Source organism: Parus major, chromosome 24 (assembly GCF_001522545.3).
Source record: "Parus major isolate Abel chromosome 24, Parus_major1.1, whole genome shotgun sequence".
Taxonomy (NCBI): domain Eukaryota; kingdom Metazoa; phylum Chordata; class Aves; order Passeriformes; family Paridae; genus Parus; species Parus major.
Window position 1 is genome coordinate 1,638,412 of NC_031792.1, and position 14,283 is coordinate 1,652,694.

At 44.8% G+C, this 14,283-nt stretch overlaps 1 protein-coding gene across 2 annotated transcripts; it reads right to left on the reverse strand.

The window, feature by feature from the left end:
* Window positions 1–3,022: 3,022 nt before the first annotated feature.
* On the reverse strand, window positions 3,023–10,144 carry LAYN (layilin). 2 transcript variants are annotated; one of them, XM_015649652.3, is made up of 8 exons: window positions 9,896–10,144; window positions 9,281–9,304; window positions 7,655–7,952; window positions 5,660–5,817; window positions 5,325–5,363; window positions 4,908–4,991; window positions 4,489–4,591; window positions 3,023–3,834 (listed from the first exon to the last, which is right to left on the reverse strand). In XM_015649652.3, exons 1-8 carry the CDS (start codon window positions 9,960–9,962, stop codon window positions 3,495–3,497), a joined length of 1,113 nt encoding a protein of 370 aa, XP_015505138.1. In that variant the 5' UTR covers window positions 9,963–10,144; the 3' UTR covers window positions 3,023–3,494. The 2 variants fall into 2 exon arrangements, with proteins under 2 accessions (XP_015505138.1, XP_015505139.1); XM_015649653.3 differs by lacking the exon at window positions 9,281–9,304.
* Window positions 10,145–14,283: the final 4,139 nt, after the last annotated feature.

Consider the following 14,283-nt stretch of genomic DNA (forward strand, 5'->3'; position numbering starts at 1 on the left):
CCCGCGGGGACAGCGCCAGCAGCCCCGGGGGGACACCGGGACCCCGCGGGGACAGCGCCAGCAGCCCCGGGGAGACACCGGGACCCCGCGGGGACAGCGCCAGCAGCCCCGGGGAGACACCGGGACCCCGCGGGGACAGCGCCAGTGCCACCAACCCCGGGGGACAGCGCCAGCAGCCCCGGGGGACACCGCGGGACCCGCGCTGTGTCCCCACGGTGCGGCTGAGAAGGCACCGGAGTGTCCCCTCGCAGAGGGATGTCACCAGGGGCAGGTGGCACAGGAGCTTTGGGGTGTCTGCAAGCCCCGGGCAGCGCTGTCACCCTGCAAGGGAAGAAGTTCTGGCTCGCCCTAGGGCAGAACTTGTTTGGTTTTATTCATTTATGGCTGTTGCTCCTCATCCTGTCTCAGTGAACAGAACCTTGGAGATGTTTCCGTGCCTTGGTGACATCTCAGGCTTCTCTAAGCTAAACGTGCCCAGCTCATTTTTGGATGGAGAGGAGAGGAAGCCCCTGGTGTCTGTCCAGCCCCCGGTGTCTGTCCAGCCCCAGGTGTCTGTCCAGCCCCAGGCATGTAAATAATGCTCTTAAATAACTTCTGTGATGTCCTGAAGTGGCCAGGCAGATGGACAGGGTGATTTTTGCAGGTCCTTTCTCAGTGAATCGTTGTTCTATTTCCTGCACATTTGGAAAGGCAGCTTTGGAAGCTCTGCTGGGCCCTCTGACTTGAAATAGTCTGAGGGTCATCAGAGCTGAGAATGTGTGAAAAAATTTAAGGCCCTTTCTGCTGAATTTCCTTTTCAGTGCTAAGTTCACCAATTCTGCTTTAGGTGTGCACTTAACATTTTAAAATTCCACGTTTGTTTCAGCAATCTTTGGTCTCCCAGCTCATGCCTGTCCCTCCTTCTCCTCAGGCTGGAGGACCGGTATCTTTCTGACATTTGGGAACCAGGAATCAACCCTGGGATCTTTGCTGAATTCCCCTGACCAAACAAGACCTGTCCCAAAGCTGATGGCACAGCACGAGCCTGTTGAATCAGCAACAGCCACAGAGCTTTCTGAACACACAGAGTGGACACAAACAGCTCAAAACAGAGCCTGGACAAAAAAAAGCCAAACCAAAAAAACAAAACAACCAAAAAAAAAAAAAGTGGAAGAATGCAAGGAACAAAGTTGTGCTGTTCTTTCCCTTTTTAGACAGGTTTTACACGTAAAGCTGCCTCATCCTTGTGAAAAGTTACTTTTGTTCGGTGTCAAGCGGCGATGACTGTTCTGCAGAGGGAGCTGAAGATCTCTGTGCAGAAATGAATGCTTGTCCTTCACTGCTGATGAGATTCCTCCAAGGAGTGACATTTTGGGATGACGCTGCTGGCTCGGGCTGCCATGGAGAATAAGGGAGCTGTTGCTGCTCTATTTATCCCCTGCAGAAGTTCTGGCAGTGAGTAACTGATGGCTCGGGTTAGTCAGACATCCACCCTTTCAGTGATTGATGGGTACGTGAGCGAGCCTTCCAGAATCCTCTTTGAATAGCAAATGGTGTCATCCCGAGCTGCCACTTGCCAAATTTCACTCCTCTTTCACCTTTTCTTCGCATCCAAACTCGGAGTGTCAAAAGTTCCTTTTTCCCTACAGAATGTTACCTAACACTCCTTCTCAGTCACGTCATTCTAAAGGAAGTTTTTAGCCTTAAAACTCATTTGCTTCCTGCCCTGCTTCAAGCCTCAGCCCGGTGCAAAATGAATTATTAAGTCAGATTTTGGTGCTCGGAAGAGAAAACTTCTACAGAAGCACCACCACAAAGCCGGAAAGTTCATCTCACAAAAAAACCAAGGCTTAAAAAGGCTGAGACAGGAACTGCACCCGCAAAAAAACATCATTTGCCGGGCAGCTTTCAGAGCCTTTTGATGGTTTTTGCCCTGCTCCAAGGAAAGGGATTCAAACTCCTCCCAAATCCCGGGGCTGAGCAGCTTTTTCCAGGGCACCAACGTGGAGCGCACATGCCCTCGTGTGGTCGCTGCTCCCGCACATCCTCCCGCAGCTGGGATGCCCCAAAGGAGCTGTCAGAGGCAGGAATTTATAAATTTTCCCCTCCTCAAGAATTCCCAGCACATTCAGGTCACTGCCTGAGTCCAACGGGCAGCTCCAGAGGTCGGGCCATGCACTTGGCTGCCAAAATGTGGCTTTACACACCTAAATTCCAGCATCTGATGAGTTTTCCACCTCATTTTCTTGTTTTTCAGTGCCTAAAAGATGCTCAATAGCTGCCAAAAAGAAAAAAATTAAGGAGACCAAGAATAAAAGATTAAAAGTGGACAGACTTTTCCTTGATTTGCATTGATTATTGTATTAGAAATTCCAGATATTGCAAGTGCTCAGCCCTGACCACTCTCCTGTATCAGGATTTTGCTTTTCAGGAGAAACTGTTGCCCAATTGATGCTGTTTTCAAAACAATCAGATTATTTCTTTTTTAAAGGGATTTCTCCTCTCAGGGTTTTATTTGCACCACGTCCTGGTGGAGGAACAGCCACTGTGCCACTGCAGAGCCAGAGCCACAGCACCTGGGACATTTAGGAAGTGAGAAGCAGCCGTGACAACTGAAATATTTCAGTGTTTGCAGCAGTCAGCAACAGCTCAGAGATCTAAAAACTTCTTCCTGCCTGCTGTGGCAGAATAGATTCATGGCTATGCCTGCACTCTAATTGTTTCAGCCACATTTAAAACACCTTTTTTGCCAAATCTTTGTTTCCTCCCAGCTTATGAATTGTTTTCTTTTCATTTTCCTATTTATTTATTTACATGCAATGGAGAACAGCAGACTTTCAGACAACTAAAACGCATTTTAGGTGTTTCATAGCCTTGTTTCTGCAGCCAGAAAATCACCTGCAGAACAAAAGGTGTGAAATATTTGTGCTCCTGCCTGGCACTCTTTGGTTGCTTGGTCATTCCCCCTCCCCTGCTTGGTCCCTGTCCCTTCCAGCAGAGAGAGGGAGAGAATTGCAGGAGTAAAAATGAGAAAACTCATGGGTTGAGATAAAGAAATTTAATATAGGCACGGTGAAGATTGCACACACAAGCAAAGCAAACCCAGGGATTCATTTCCCACTTCCCACTGTTCAGCATCTCCAGGGAAGCAGGGCTCCATCACACATTACAGGTAACTTTTAGCACCTTTGAGAAGGAGGAGGTCTATAAATAAATAAGGATTTTGGATTGTCCTTCAGTTTCAAGGCGTATCTTTGGTACAAAAAGGAATTGAGGGTATTAACAAGCCATTCCTGGTGCAAAGGGGGCTTGGTGCAAAGCAAAATCTGTACATTCCTTTCAGTTTGGGATCTTTAAAAACCCCTATTCTTTCAGAAAATAGAAGAATAAGGGGACAATGCAAAACCAAGACAAACATCACACATATCATTATTAAATAAGTGCACAGAGAGGGCAAATAAACTCGTGTCGATACTCAAAATCCAAATTCCAGTGGAGATTTTGGGTCCATTTCCTCAATATCCATAAATCTCATTGTCCACCCAGGTGGACTCCTTGCTCCTGCCCACACGGTCCCCGCAGAGCTCGTAGATGTCGTTGGTGACAAAGCCACTCTCTGTGCTGGCCAGTGTCACCAGGCCACTGCTGGAGGTGTCCTCGGGGTCCCTGCAGGGGCTCTCCAGCCCCTCCTGGGCACGGAAGGAGGAATTCTTTGTGCCAGGTCTGGCCCCAGCCAGGTCAGCCTCGGATTGCTTGTGGATGACTCTGTAAATGTCCAGCTTGGGGCTGTCCCTGCTGGGCTGTGGCAGCCAGGCCCCGTCACCCTTCGGGGTCACATCCACCAGCTCCTGTCTCCTTGGGAGGGCAGGGCAAAAGGGGAAAGCCATGAAATGCTTTGGGCACAGAGGAAAACACAAACCAACAGCAGAACTCTGGCAGTAATTTGGAGATGAGCCTTGAAGCTGGGCTCAGGACATTCCTTATTCCAGGCTGCTCTCCTGGAAAATCCCATGGCAGGACCTACTCAGGGACACTCTGGGCTGCCAGCTCAGATGCTGGGGCAGCAAAACTCCTCCTGACACTCCCAAAATCCCAGCCAGCATTCCCCCCCAGAGCTGCTGTGCACATAGGGAAAGCAAGGAGAGGATGATGGTAAACATTATTTACTCCAAATCGTTATCCTTTTATTTCTATTACTGCATTTTTTCCCTTTGGAAGGGGAGCTTCTGATAATTCAAAGCTTTAATAAGAAAAGGGTTAACACATCAAAATCATAATCTTGGTGACTTTATTTCCTGCCTGCTATGTCTGTGGATGCAAGAAAAGGATATAATGGGATTTACTTAGAATCTTACTTCACAATTAACACAGCCTGGAGCATCAACATCACTTTTTCAGCATTTCTTTGGCTGCAGACACTCCTGCCCAGAGCTTTTTACAGGATGGTGAAATTAGCTGTAAACAGGACAAGGTGTCACTGTTAATTTCTGACACAAAAATGCCACTCACCTCTTCACCAGCAGCCAAAAGCAGGAGATGCCTGTGACAGCCACCAGGAGAAGCAGCACAGGAATGCTGGAAATGAGGATGTAGGCAAGGCTCTGAACAGGTTCTGGGGGTAAAAATTAATCAGGGTCATAAGAAGAAATTAATTGCAAGTTTTGCATAGTTAATCACAGATGTACAAACAAAACTTTCACAGCTGAGACACTCAGAAATTATTTAATAAAAGTGGCTTTTTCACACCCAAAATACTTTGCACAACTTTGGATTTTGAGCATATTTATCGCCAGAGCAACCTTTTTATTTTGTCCTGGGAAATACTTGAGGGAAGTTTGTTTTTTTTTTTCCCACAGGCTGTTTTCTATATCCAACCTTCCACATTTTGAGTCAAACACTTGAAATGAGGTTTTGAGAGCACGACTTACCTTTGGCTCCCACAGCTGTTCCATTGGCACCTTTCCTCCAGCGTTCCTCTGGGAATTCTGGCTTCCAGGGCTCTGTTGCCACAGCTGGAAAGAAGCAGCTTCATTAACACTGCAGATGTTTTGTTGTTTTTTTTTTTAAATATTAAAAAGCGAGGCTGAGAGGAGATTGAAGAGGCTGAGAGCTGCAAAGAAGTGTGAGGTGTGAGGGACTCTTGTGCTTCAATCCCTGCAGCATCACCAAATTCTTTCCCTGCAGGATGAAGCAGCACAGGGAAAGTGCAAACTGCAGGGGAGCTTCTTGCTCAGGATGTTTTTTGATGGTTTTTGGGTGTCCTTGACAGTGAATGTCAGAGCATTTTCCACTGCAAGTCAGCAATTATTAAAAAAAAAAATCCCAAACAAATATATCCAACTCACCTCTTCGGGAATTGTCTTTTGGAGCTTTCGTTGGCTTCTCTGAAAGAAAAGAGAAACACAGAATTTCCTCATGAGTGAAACTCACAATTTCCAACCTGAGCTCTTCTTCCTCAATCTGAGACCTCAAACCCTTCACAAAAACCCCCAGGGAATTTATATGAACCACAAGCAGCTACAGAGAGGACACACTGGGATTTTTTTCCCCATTTGCAGCATAAATTTAAAGCTCTCCCTGTGCCACCAGCGAAGCTGAGGAAGGGTTTCCCCATCAGCCACTGCACCCCTCATTCCCTGCCCTGGGGGACTGAGTTTTAAATCCCACAGAGATTCATTACCCAGGGAATATTTGCAGATGAAGTTGTTTTTCATGTTGCATCTGTCATCGTTCCACTGGAACATGTAGGGGCCTCCCACTCCTGGTGGGGCGGAGGGTTGGTGGTAGAGCACCACGCACACCTCGCCCCCGCACGACGGCTCGTCCACGTACCAATTCCTGGGCAAATACAGGGGGAAAAAAACCACTTTCCAGCAGCTTGGAGGGGAAAAAAAGCAGAGTTAAAAGGGTTATGGCACAGCCCATATTTTCAGTGGGGAAAATGGGATAAAATGCAATTATTTGTTCTTTTAAATCAGATTTTTCAAATGCTGCAAGCAAGGTGTTCAACAAATATTGATGAGAAAAGGGCTGATCTCCTCAGAATCACCCTTCCCTCCTTCCTGTCCCAGTCAGCACTACCAAAAGATCTCAACTAGCACAATTAACAGATTTTTATCATTATTTTTTTATAATTATTTTTTAAAATAAATTTATTTTATAAATGTAGTGGCAATGTTAGGAATGAACATGGAGACGGTGGAATAAACCAGAAAGGAGGATTCCATCCTGGTCCCTGGGTACATCTTTAAGAATGTGGGTTTGGAATTCACTATTTTCTTGTAGACAAAATTCTTTCATGAACATTAAAGTGGCTCAGAATGAGCTGCAGTTGTGTAGGGAAAGTCCAAGTTCTCCTGAGCTCTCACTGAGCCTTGCCAAGGGTTTTCTCCACACCATTTCAGACCTGTGCAAAATCATCATTTTTGCTCTCTTGGACTCATTGCCTGCAAAATTTTGGCACCTATTCAATGAAAAAAACTGAAAAATCTGAAGCAGAACCTGGCTTCCTCTGTCAGAAATGCACCAGCACAGTCTTGCAGATAATTTTTCTGTTGTTTTCTAAGAATAAACCTCACCACCAGACACCTGAGCCGCTTTTCCAAGCGGTGCACAGGAAGGAGGTAGCGCTGCAATATCACTGTTAATGAGAAGATATTTTATGCAAATTACTCAGAAAACCACCTCTAAAAGTCTCCTGATTTTTCCAATTGTTCAATCCCCAGGGATTCTGGAACCAGCAATGTTCTGCCTGCCAAGGATTTGCTGTGAGCTGATCCACAGGACATAAATAATTCCAGCTATCCCAAGGTATTCAGCATGGGAGAACACCCATTCCAAGCCGTGTTTTTCCAACCATTCCAGTGCTTTATTCCTCCCTCACTTCCTTCCTCCCCTGGTGTTTTCCTTGGCTTTATCATTCAGCATAAATAACTGTGTCTCACCAATGGAAGGCAGGAAAGCTGGGCCTGTTTCTTAGCAGCAGATTGTGGTTCCAGCTTCCCATCATCCACCCCCAATATCTGAACCACGGCAGAGACTTTAAGATAGCAAATAATACTAAGATCAGTTTTTATTTGTTCATTTCTGAGTGACTGAAATGCCTTATGGGCTCCCAGAGCAAAGAGGTCACAATTCCAAGGTGTTTTTACACCAATTCCAAGGTGTTTTTACATGGCTGATATAAAGATGCAAATTGGCGTTAATGTTGTTGCTTTTATAATTTAATTAAAACAAATCCTGTGGTTCTTTAAGAATGGGAGGCAGAAATCTAAAAAGTGCTGTGAAGACTTTTGTTTTCCATGTCTGCACCCTAAATCCTGCAGCTCTAATATTTTGTTGTCTCACAAGAAAAAATGTTATTTCTTCAATAAGGGATTTTTAATTTTTCAGGACATCAGGTATAAATTTCAGGGGATCTGCAGCACAGGAATCTTCAGGTCATTGGTAGCTGCCTAATCAGATATTTTTAAGGCCACACTACTTGTTCTTTCCTATCCTTTCAGCCCCCAAAAATGACCAATTTAGCCTGAAGCAGGCACTCACATGGAGCAAGGCCAGGAGGGTGATTTGTGCACCAGGATGGGAACACAGGGAACATCACTGCTTGGATTCATTGCACAAAACTATTCCTAAAGGCACTGCCAGTCCCACAGAGCCACTCCCAGGTACCCACCGAAATTTGGATGTGCTCCCATCTGACCAGGAGTAGAAGCTGTGGCACTCTGTGCTGTTGTCCTCCTCCTCCTTCCTCCTCCTAAGCCCTATCCAGAAGTCCCCATCAGAAGCCAGGAGGCTCCTGATAAATGATTCAATCAGTCTCTGCTCTGCTGGGCTCTCGATGCTGACTAAATGTCCCCCATCAGCTCTGCAGGCCAGGTGAGCTTCTTCATAGCTGGTTCTGCGGGAGGCATCGTGGAAATAAACGATTTTGTAGCAGGGTTTCTGCGTGCCACGCCTGCAAACCGTCTGCCCTGCAGGGAGGGAGAGGAAACTCTTACAGGAACGGAGCTAAACGGGACCAAAATTAAGGCTAAAACATCAATTTGGATGAGTTTTGTGCTGTTTCTGTGGAAAACACAACACAGGTAAAAGTCTCTTGTGGTACTGGGCTGGCAAATGGCATCTCCAAAATTTTCTCGCTGCATCTCACAATTGAGGTTGATCCTTTCATGACCTGCTCTTCTCAGCTCCCTTGTGATTTTTCTGGGATTTGCAGATCCTGAGAGTTCTTCCCAAAAAGCCACTCAGAGCAAGCTGATACATGCAACATTTTAAAAAACAAAGCTCCCTTGCAAGGGTTCAAAGAGGCTTTTTAAAATGTTGATTATTTTTAAGGAGTTAAATGGTCAAAATTAGATTTGATACAAGCAGAGAAAGCAAGAATTTCTCTTGTGGGGTACATGCAATAGTTTAATGGATACTGCAGTGCCATAGAATATTTTGGGTTGGAAAGGACCTTAAAACCATCTCATTCCACCCCCTGCCTTGGGGACACTTCCCACTGTCCCAGGCTGCTCCGAGCCCTGTCCAGCCTGGCGCTGGACACTTCCAGGGATGGGACATCCTCAACTTCTCTGGCCAAGCAGGACCTCACCACCCTCACAGGGAACAATTTCTCATTTACACCCAGCCTCAAACTCTTTCATTCTCCGGTGTCTGGACTGAGGATCACAAGATAAGTTCCCACAGCCCAATTTCCAGCTCTGCTCTGTGCTCTGCCTGCCCAGGGAGTAAACAATGTCTGTTTTCAGGCTGTCACAAGCCAAGGACTGTCTCATGCAGAAGCAGCCGAGCTTATTTTGGTTCCGAGGGAAGATCAAAGTGAAAAGACACATCATCCAAAATGATGCACTCGTGTGTTTTTTTCAGCAGAGCAGTCCCAATATTTAGACTGTGGAAACAAACAGTTTTGTTTTGCTCAGTAAATATTTCTTTGCAGGCACAATCTGCTAACCTACATGTTTTTTACAGAAGGAAAACATTCAGCAGCATTTGTGGTGTGCTTGGAACAAATGGGATAACACAAGGCCAGGTCATTATAAACCCTGCCATGGGATATTTGCTGGCTTTGCTTTATCCTTTTGTATTGGTCACTGTAGGAGTGGGACTTTAAACACCTTTCACATTGGAATTTTTCAGCAGTTAAATAGCCAGAAGTGAAGTTTGCTAATATTTTGCACAGGGATTACAATAGGAGCAGGGTTTTTACTACAACAGCACTATTAAAACATACATTTCTACCATAGCCTGTGTTTCTCTTGGGAATTTGACACTCAGAGAAAAAGACAAAGCCCCTTACCTCTTCTGAGGGAAATGTCCACTGCTGTTGGGAGAGGCAAAAGGAAAACACAGACAGCAGAGTTTCATTAAAAATCTGCAACTCTCTAGAAACAGTGCCACAAAAACTGCAGCCTTTGCTGATACACAAACACATTTTTTCCTCATTTACAAAAAGAGGAAGAAAGTCTCTGCCTTATCAGCCAAACTTGCCATTACTTTCAGCTAAGGAAAAGCTGGAATTGATTCCTGGCCGGACTTCACTGCTCGTTCGTGTCCCGAGCTCAGTTTAGGACACTGAATGTGCGGCTCTGAGCAAGGCTGAAAGGATTCCTTGTATTTCTGCCTCATCCTCACTCGGGATCTGCCCCAGAGCCCAGACAGCTCCCCAGGGCAGGGCGGCAGGGAAAATCAGCCGGAAAAGTTGGAAAAGACCTCCAGAACGATGGAACCCAGCCTTCCCCCGGCACCACCGCCAAGCGAGAGCATCCCTGCCCATGTCGCGACAGCCGCCCGCGCATCCCGACCCTCCCAGCGACTCCGGCGGGGCCGAAGGGATCTCTCCGGGATAGGGAGGATCCCCACACGATCTCCCAGCGATCCCAAGCGATCCCCGGCCATCCCGAGCCCCTCTTACCGCTGAGCAGCCGCGATCCCGCCGCGCAGCCCAGCGCGGCCGCGCACAGCGCTGCTGCCGCCAGCATCGCTCCTCCGGGCCCGGGACAGCTCCTCCTTCCTTCCCTCCTTCCTTCCCTCCTTCCTTCCCTCCTTCCTTCCCTGCCTCCTCCTCCTCCTCGGGCCGCGGGTTCTCTCAGCCCCGGCACGGCGGAGCCGGCAGAGCCCCGGGCCGAGCGCTCCTCCCCGGCCGCCGCTCCCCGGAGCGCGCTCCGAGCCCCGCATCCCTCCGCCCGCATCCCCCATCCCCGTTTATATCCCAAACCCATCCCCGCCCACCCGGAGCCACCCACGGGCGGATCCATCCCCGCGCTGGAGAGTTTGGATCTTTTTTTGGAGACGTTCTTCATTCGCTTTCCCAGATTTGGATTCTCTGTGGAGGAGCGGGATGAGCTTTGTTGTTCCCTGCAGGTCAAGCCAAACTCTGACCTCTTTTATCCATCCCAATCCCAATTTTCTAAATCTAAATATTCATAATTCCAGAATATATCATCTATATATTCATATTATTTATTATATTTCTTCTATTCATATATTCCAGAATATATAAGTTATATTCTGGAAAGGATCACCAATTCCAGCTTTAAGTGAGAAATCCCGGGACTGATTCCAAAATCTCGGCGTTTTCAGCACATGATGCTGAAATTCCTGAGGAAGGGAGAACACAGCACGGGAATTCTGTTTCCCACATGGAATTCCGGTGGCTGGGAAGCTGCTCCGCACCTGTTTCCTGGAGCTCGGGCTCTCCATCCAGCCCGGGGTTTTATGGCTCAGGCTCCAAGAGATTTTCCCAGGTGGTGGAAGTGAATCTGTCCAGGCAGAAAATAACCGGCATTGATGCTTTCAAACAGGAGGTCGATGATTTTATAGAAGATTTAAAACGCTGAGCCACTCTTGAGGTCAAGTGGAGAAGCTGGTTCTGAGATTGATATTTTAAGGGGAGGAAAATCCTTTAAAATGCCATGAAAACAGCTCACTCCAGGCCGGCAGAAGTCAGGAATTCCAGAGGGAATTGTTGGAAATCTGCTGGCTTTGAGCTTGTGTCATGTCTGTGAAACAGGAACAGGCTCTGATGTTTCCTGGCTTTTTCAGAAAAATAAAAATACTTCTACAACCACTCTGTTCCCTGACTTTCTGAATCCCAGCCAGAATTAAAGCAGAATTAAAATCTTCGTAACTTCTGGAAAATGGCGAAGCTTCCATTTCTTTCTCTTGGCCACTACTGAGAAATAAATGGGAAACACACAGAAAATAAAGGAGAAAAGTGCAGAAAAATAGCAGCAGCCTTTTAATTTCTATATCTTGTAATATTATGTATTAGAACGGGATAAAACTGAGTCATTATTGTAGTAGTAGTAGTAGTAGTAATAATAATAATAATAATAATAATAATAATAATAATAATTAGAATCCAGGACATCTTTCCCCCTTAAATAGAATCTGAATATTTAGACCAAGGGAAATAAAAACCAGAATTTGGGCCAAGCAGACAGACTTGGTTCAGCATTTTAATAAACTTTGAGGAGAGGAAGTGCTTAACAGGAACCAACTTAAAAGCTTAACGAAGGAGGAAGGAAAAAAGGAGGCTTTTATGTTCAAAATAAAGATGTCAGTCCTGAAAGTATCTTTTGAAATCTTGTTTTCCAGGTTATTTCTCCAATCTCTGCACTCATCAAATTTAATATTTCAGTGCTGCTCCGTGCAATTGAGGAATTCAATTGTATTAATTCAGATTTGTGGTTCTTAACCTTCAACTCATTTATCTCTGCTGTGTATCCTGGGAATTGCAGCAGAAGGAAAGAAAAGCCTTAATAGAATCCAGACATCTTATTCCTGGATTTTATTCTCCTGATAAACATCCGGCCAGGCCAGGCCAAACCATTATAAATCAGTAAATCTACAGTTCACTGCTGATAATAATAAAAATTCCCAAATGGAATTCTTCCTTTATTGCTCAAATCCAGTTTCTGGGAGCTTTTTAAGGAGCAGACCAGATGGTTTGATAACTTGGTTATAAACTGAGCTTTTGTGTTTCAGTGGATGAAAAAACTTGGAGACAGCAATGGAAAAATTAAAAAATAAATAAAAAAAAATTATAATGGCCAGGCTGTAAAGATTCCTTTCATATTAAACTGAGAAATTTAGACTCACTGCCTTATTTCTTGTGGTACTGAGATAGAAAATTATCCTTAATAACCTTTTTTAACTTTCTAACTTCTTTTACCTCCTGTGCCTGGCCTGGAATTTCAGAGTTCCCCAGCCTGCAGGATCCCCTTTGCTTCAGGAACTTGTTGGATAAACCCACATTCTCTTCCCAGATTTATACCATTATAAATTTATTTATAATTTATTTATACCATAATAAATTAAATTTATTAATTTCCAGTGTTTGCTCCTTCAGATTTGTTCTGAATCAAATCTGAAATCTGGATTTGAACACTAAGCAATATCTGTGACTGATAATAACCTGATCATTATTCTTATTCTATCCACTGCATTAATTTGAATTTTCTTAGACTTATGGGATGCTTTTAGGATGTCCTATATTTGTGTAAAGCCATTTATCCCTTGAAGTGAATCTTTATGGCTGCCTGCTGCCCAAAGCTGCAAATCCTGGCTTGGAAAACCCCTCCAAACCCATCAAATCCAACCTTGCATTGAACTAAAAAAAATGTAAAAAATAAAAAGAGTGGGAGCCTCAGTGAAGTGTTGCTGGCTCCAGCCAGAATTGAGAGCAGCCTAATGGATGGTGATGGATGAGATTCCTTTTGGGATTATTGATGGGGAAAGGGGGATTGCTGACTCGCAGGAAAGGCTTGCAGAGCTCAGCACCTCCTGCAGATTCTCTGCCTGGCCTGGCTCCCAAAGCCAGCTTTCCACTAAAAATGGGGAGTGCTTTGCTAAAATTAGAAAAGAAAAAGGATAATTGCAGAGTCAGGCTGAAAATGCAATTTCTGCCTTGGATGGTTTGCCTGGGTTTGCTTTGTGATCTGTTGATGGTGGGGCACACTAATTAACCATTAACTATTAACTAATTAATAATTGGGGCTCCAGAAGCAATTCCCATCTTCTTTCAGGCCATTTCCACCCCAGTCCAGCTTCTCCAGGGATGGGAAAGAGCTGCCACCACAGGCCTTGATTTCATTTATTCAACGAGAATAAACGGAGGGAAGTGTGGAACAGAGGTCTCAGTACAGCTGAGACCAGCTCAGTCAGAATGGGAAGTCAAAGCCTGCAAATTTGGAGAAGGAAAAACCCAAAAATCCATTTTATCCTCAAGTTTTTTAGTGGAAATGAGATGGAAATGAGGAGAATCACCAGAAAAATTGGCTTGGCAGGAGTGCAGCACTTGTTTTATTTCACTGTCCTGTCTATTGATGCTTCTGCCTTGTGTCCTCAGAATTCCTGTGGGTCCGATTCCTGATTCCAGATTCCTGATCCCAAATTCCTGATCCCAAATTCCTGATCCCAGTATTTCAGACCTTTTTGCCTGGCTGTGTGGCTAGTGATTGTTGCTTTGGGCAATCAGCTAACTACACTGCCTGGCAACCAGGCTGATGGCAGAGCCTTTCACCCCAACTTTTCCTTTCAAAAAGCCCCTCCTAAGCAAATTCTGGCATTTTTCATTATTGTCTCCAATTAAAATTCTTAGTTAAGCTAAGTGGTCAGAGAAAAAAAAAAAAATTATACCTACAGTGAGTTTAATATTTAATCATCACTCAAAACTCCCTTCACTTACCTTCCTTAATAAAACATGATAAACAAATGACAATTATTGATATCTGGCAGATAAGTTGAAGGATGCAACATAAAAAAAAAATCACAGTCCAGTCTGTGTGTGTTAAAAATTAAGTATACAGTAAATGAATTATTTAAATAACAGAGGATTCTTGGTCCAGGAAAATTCCTGAGGGTTCAAAGCTTCAAGAAATCCAAGATTTCACTTCATATTCCACACACTGCTGTGGGCAGGTAAAATTCTGGAAACAAAGCTGCAAATAAATCACATTATTAATGATTTTGCAGTAGGAATAAGGAATTTGGGAGTATCCAGGCCAAGGTTGGAGCAGGGAATGCTGTGCCTTGTTTTGATGGCAGTGAAGTTAGTGATTGTGGAATTATGGATACAATCAGCTAACTACACTGCCTGCAAACCAAGAACTTCTCCTGGAGTCATGGAATTCAAACCTGGAAAGAAGGAAAGAACTTCCAGTAATTATATTCATATTTTCATATATTCATATTTTCATATATTCTCCTCAAATGCTCTTAAAATAATAAGGAATTGGCAAGAATGGGAAATATTTCTAAAATTTGTTTCTATTTCTATTTCTATTTCTATTTCTATTT

Bases quoted from the DNA above. Each gene is read 5' to 3' on its own strand.
- LAYN (XM_015649652.3), bottom strand. From the start codon at position 9,962: ATGCTGGCGGCAGCAGCGCTGTGCGCGGCCGCGCTGGGCTGCGCGGCG. The intron at 9,305-9,895 runs GTAAGAGGGGCT...CTCTCCCAACAG, and splicing joins GGGATCGCGGCTGCTCAGCG to CAGTGGACATTTCCCTCAGA. The intron at 4,992-5,324 runs GTGAGTTGGATA...GCTTCTTTCCAG, and splicing joins AAAAGACAATTCCCGAAGAG to CTGTGGCAACAGAGCCCTGG.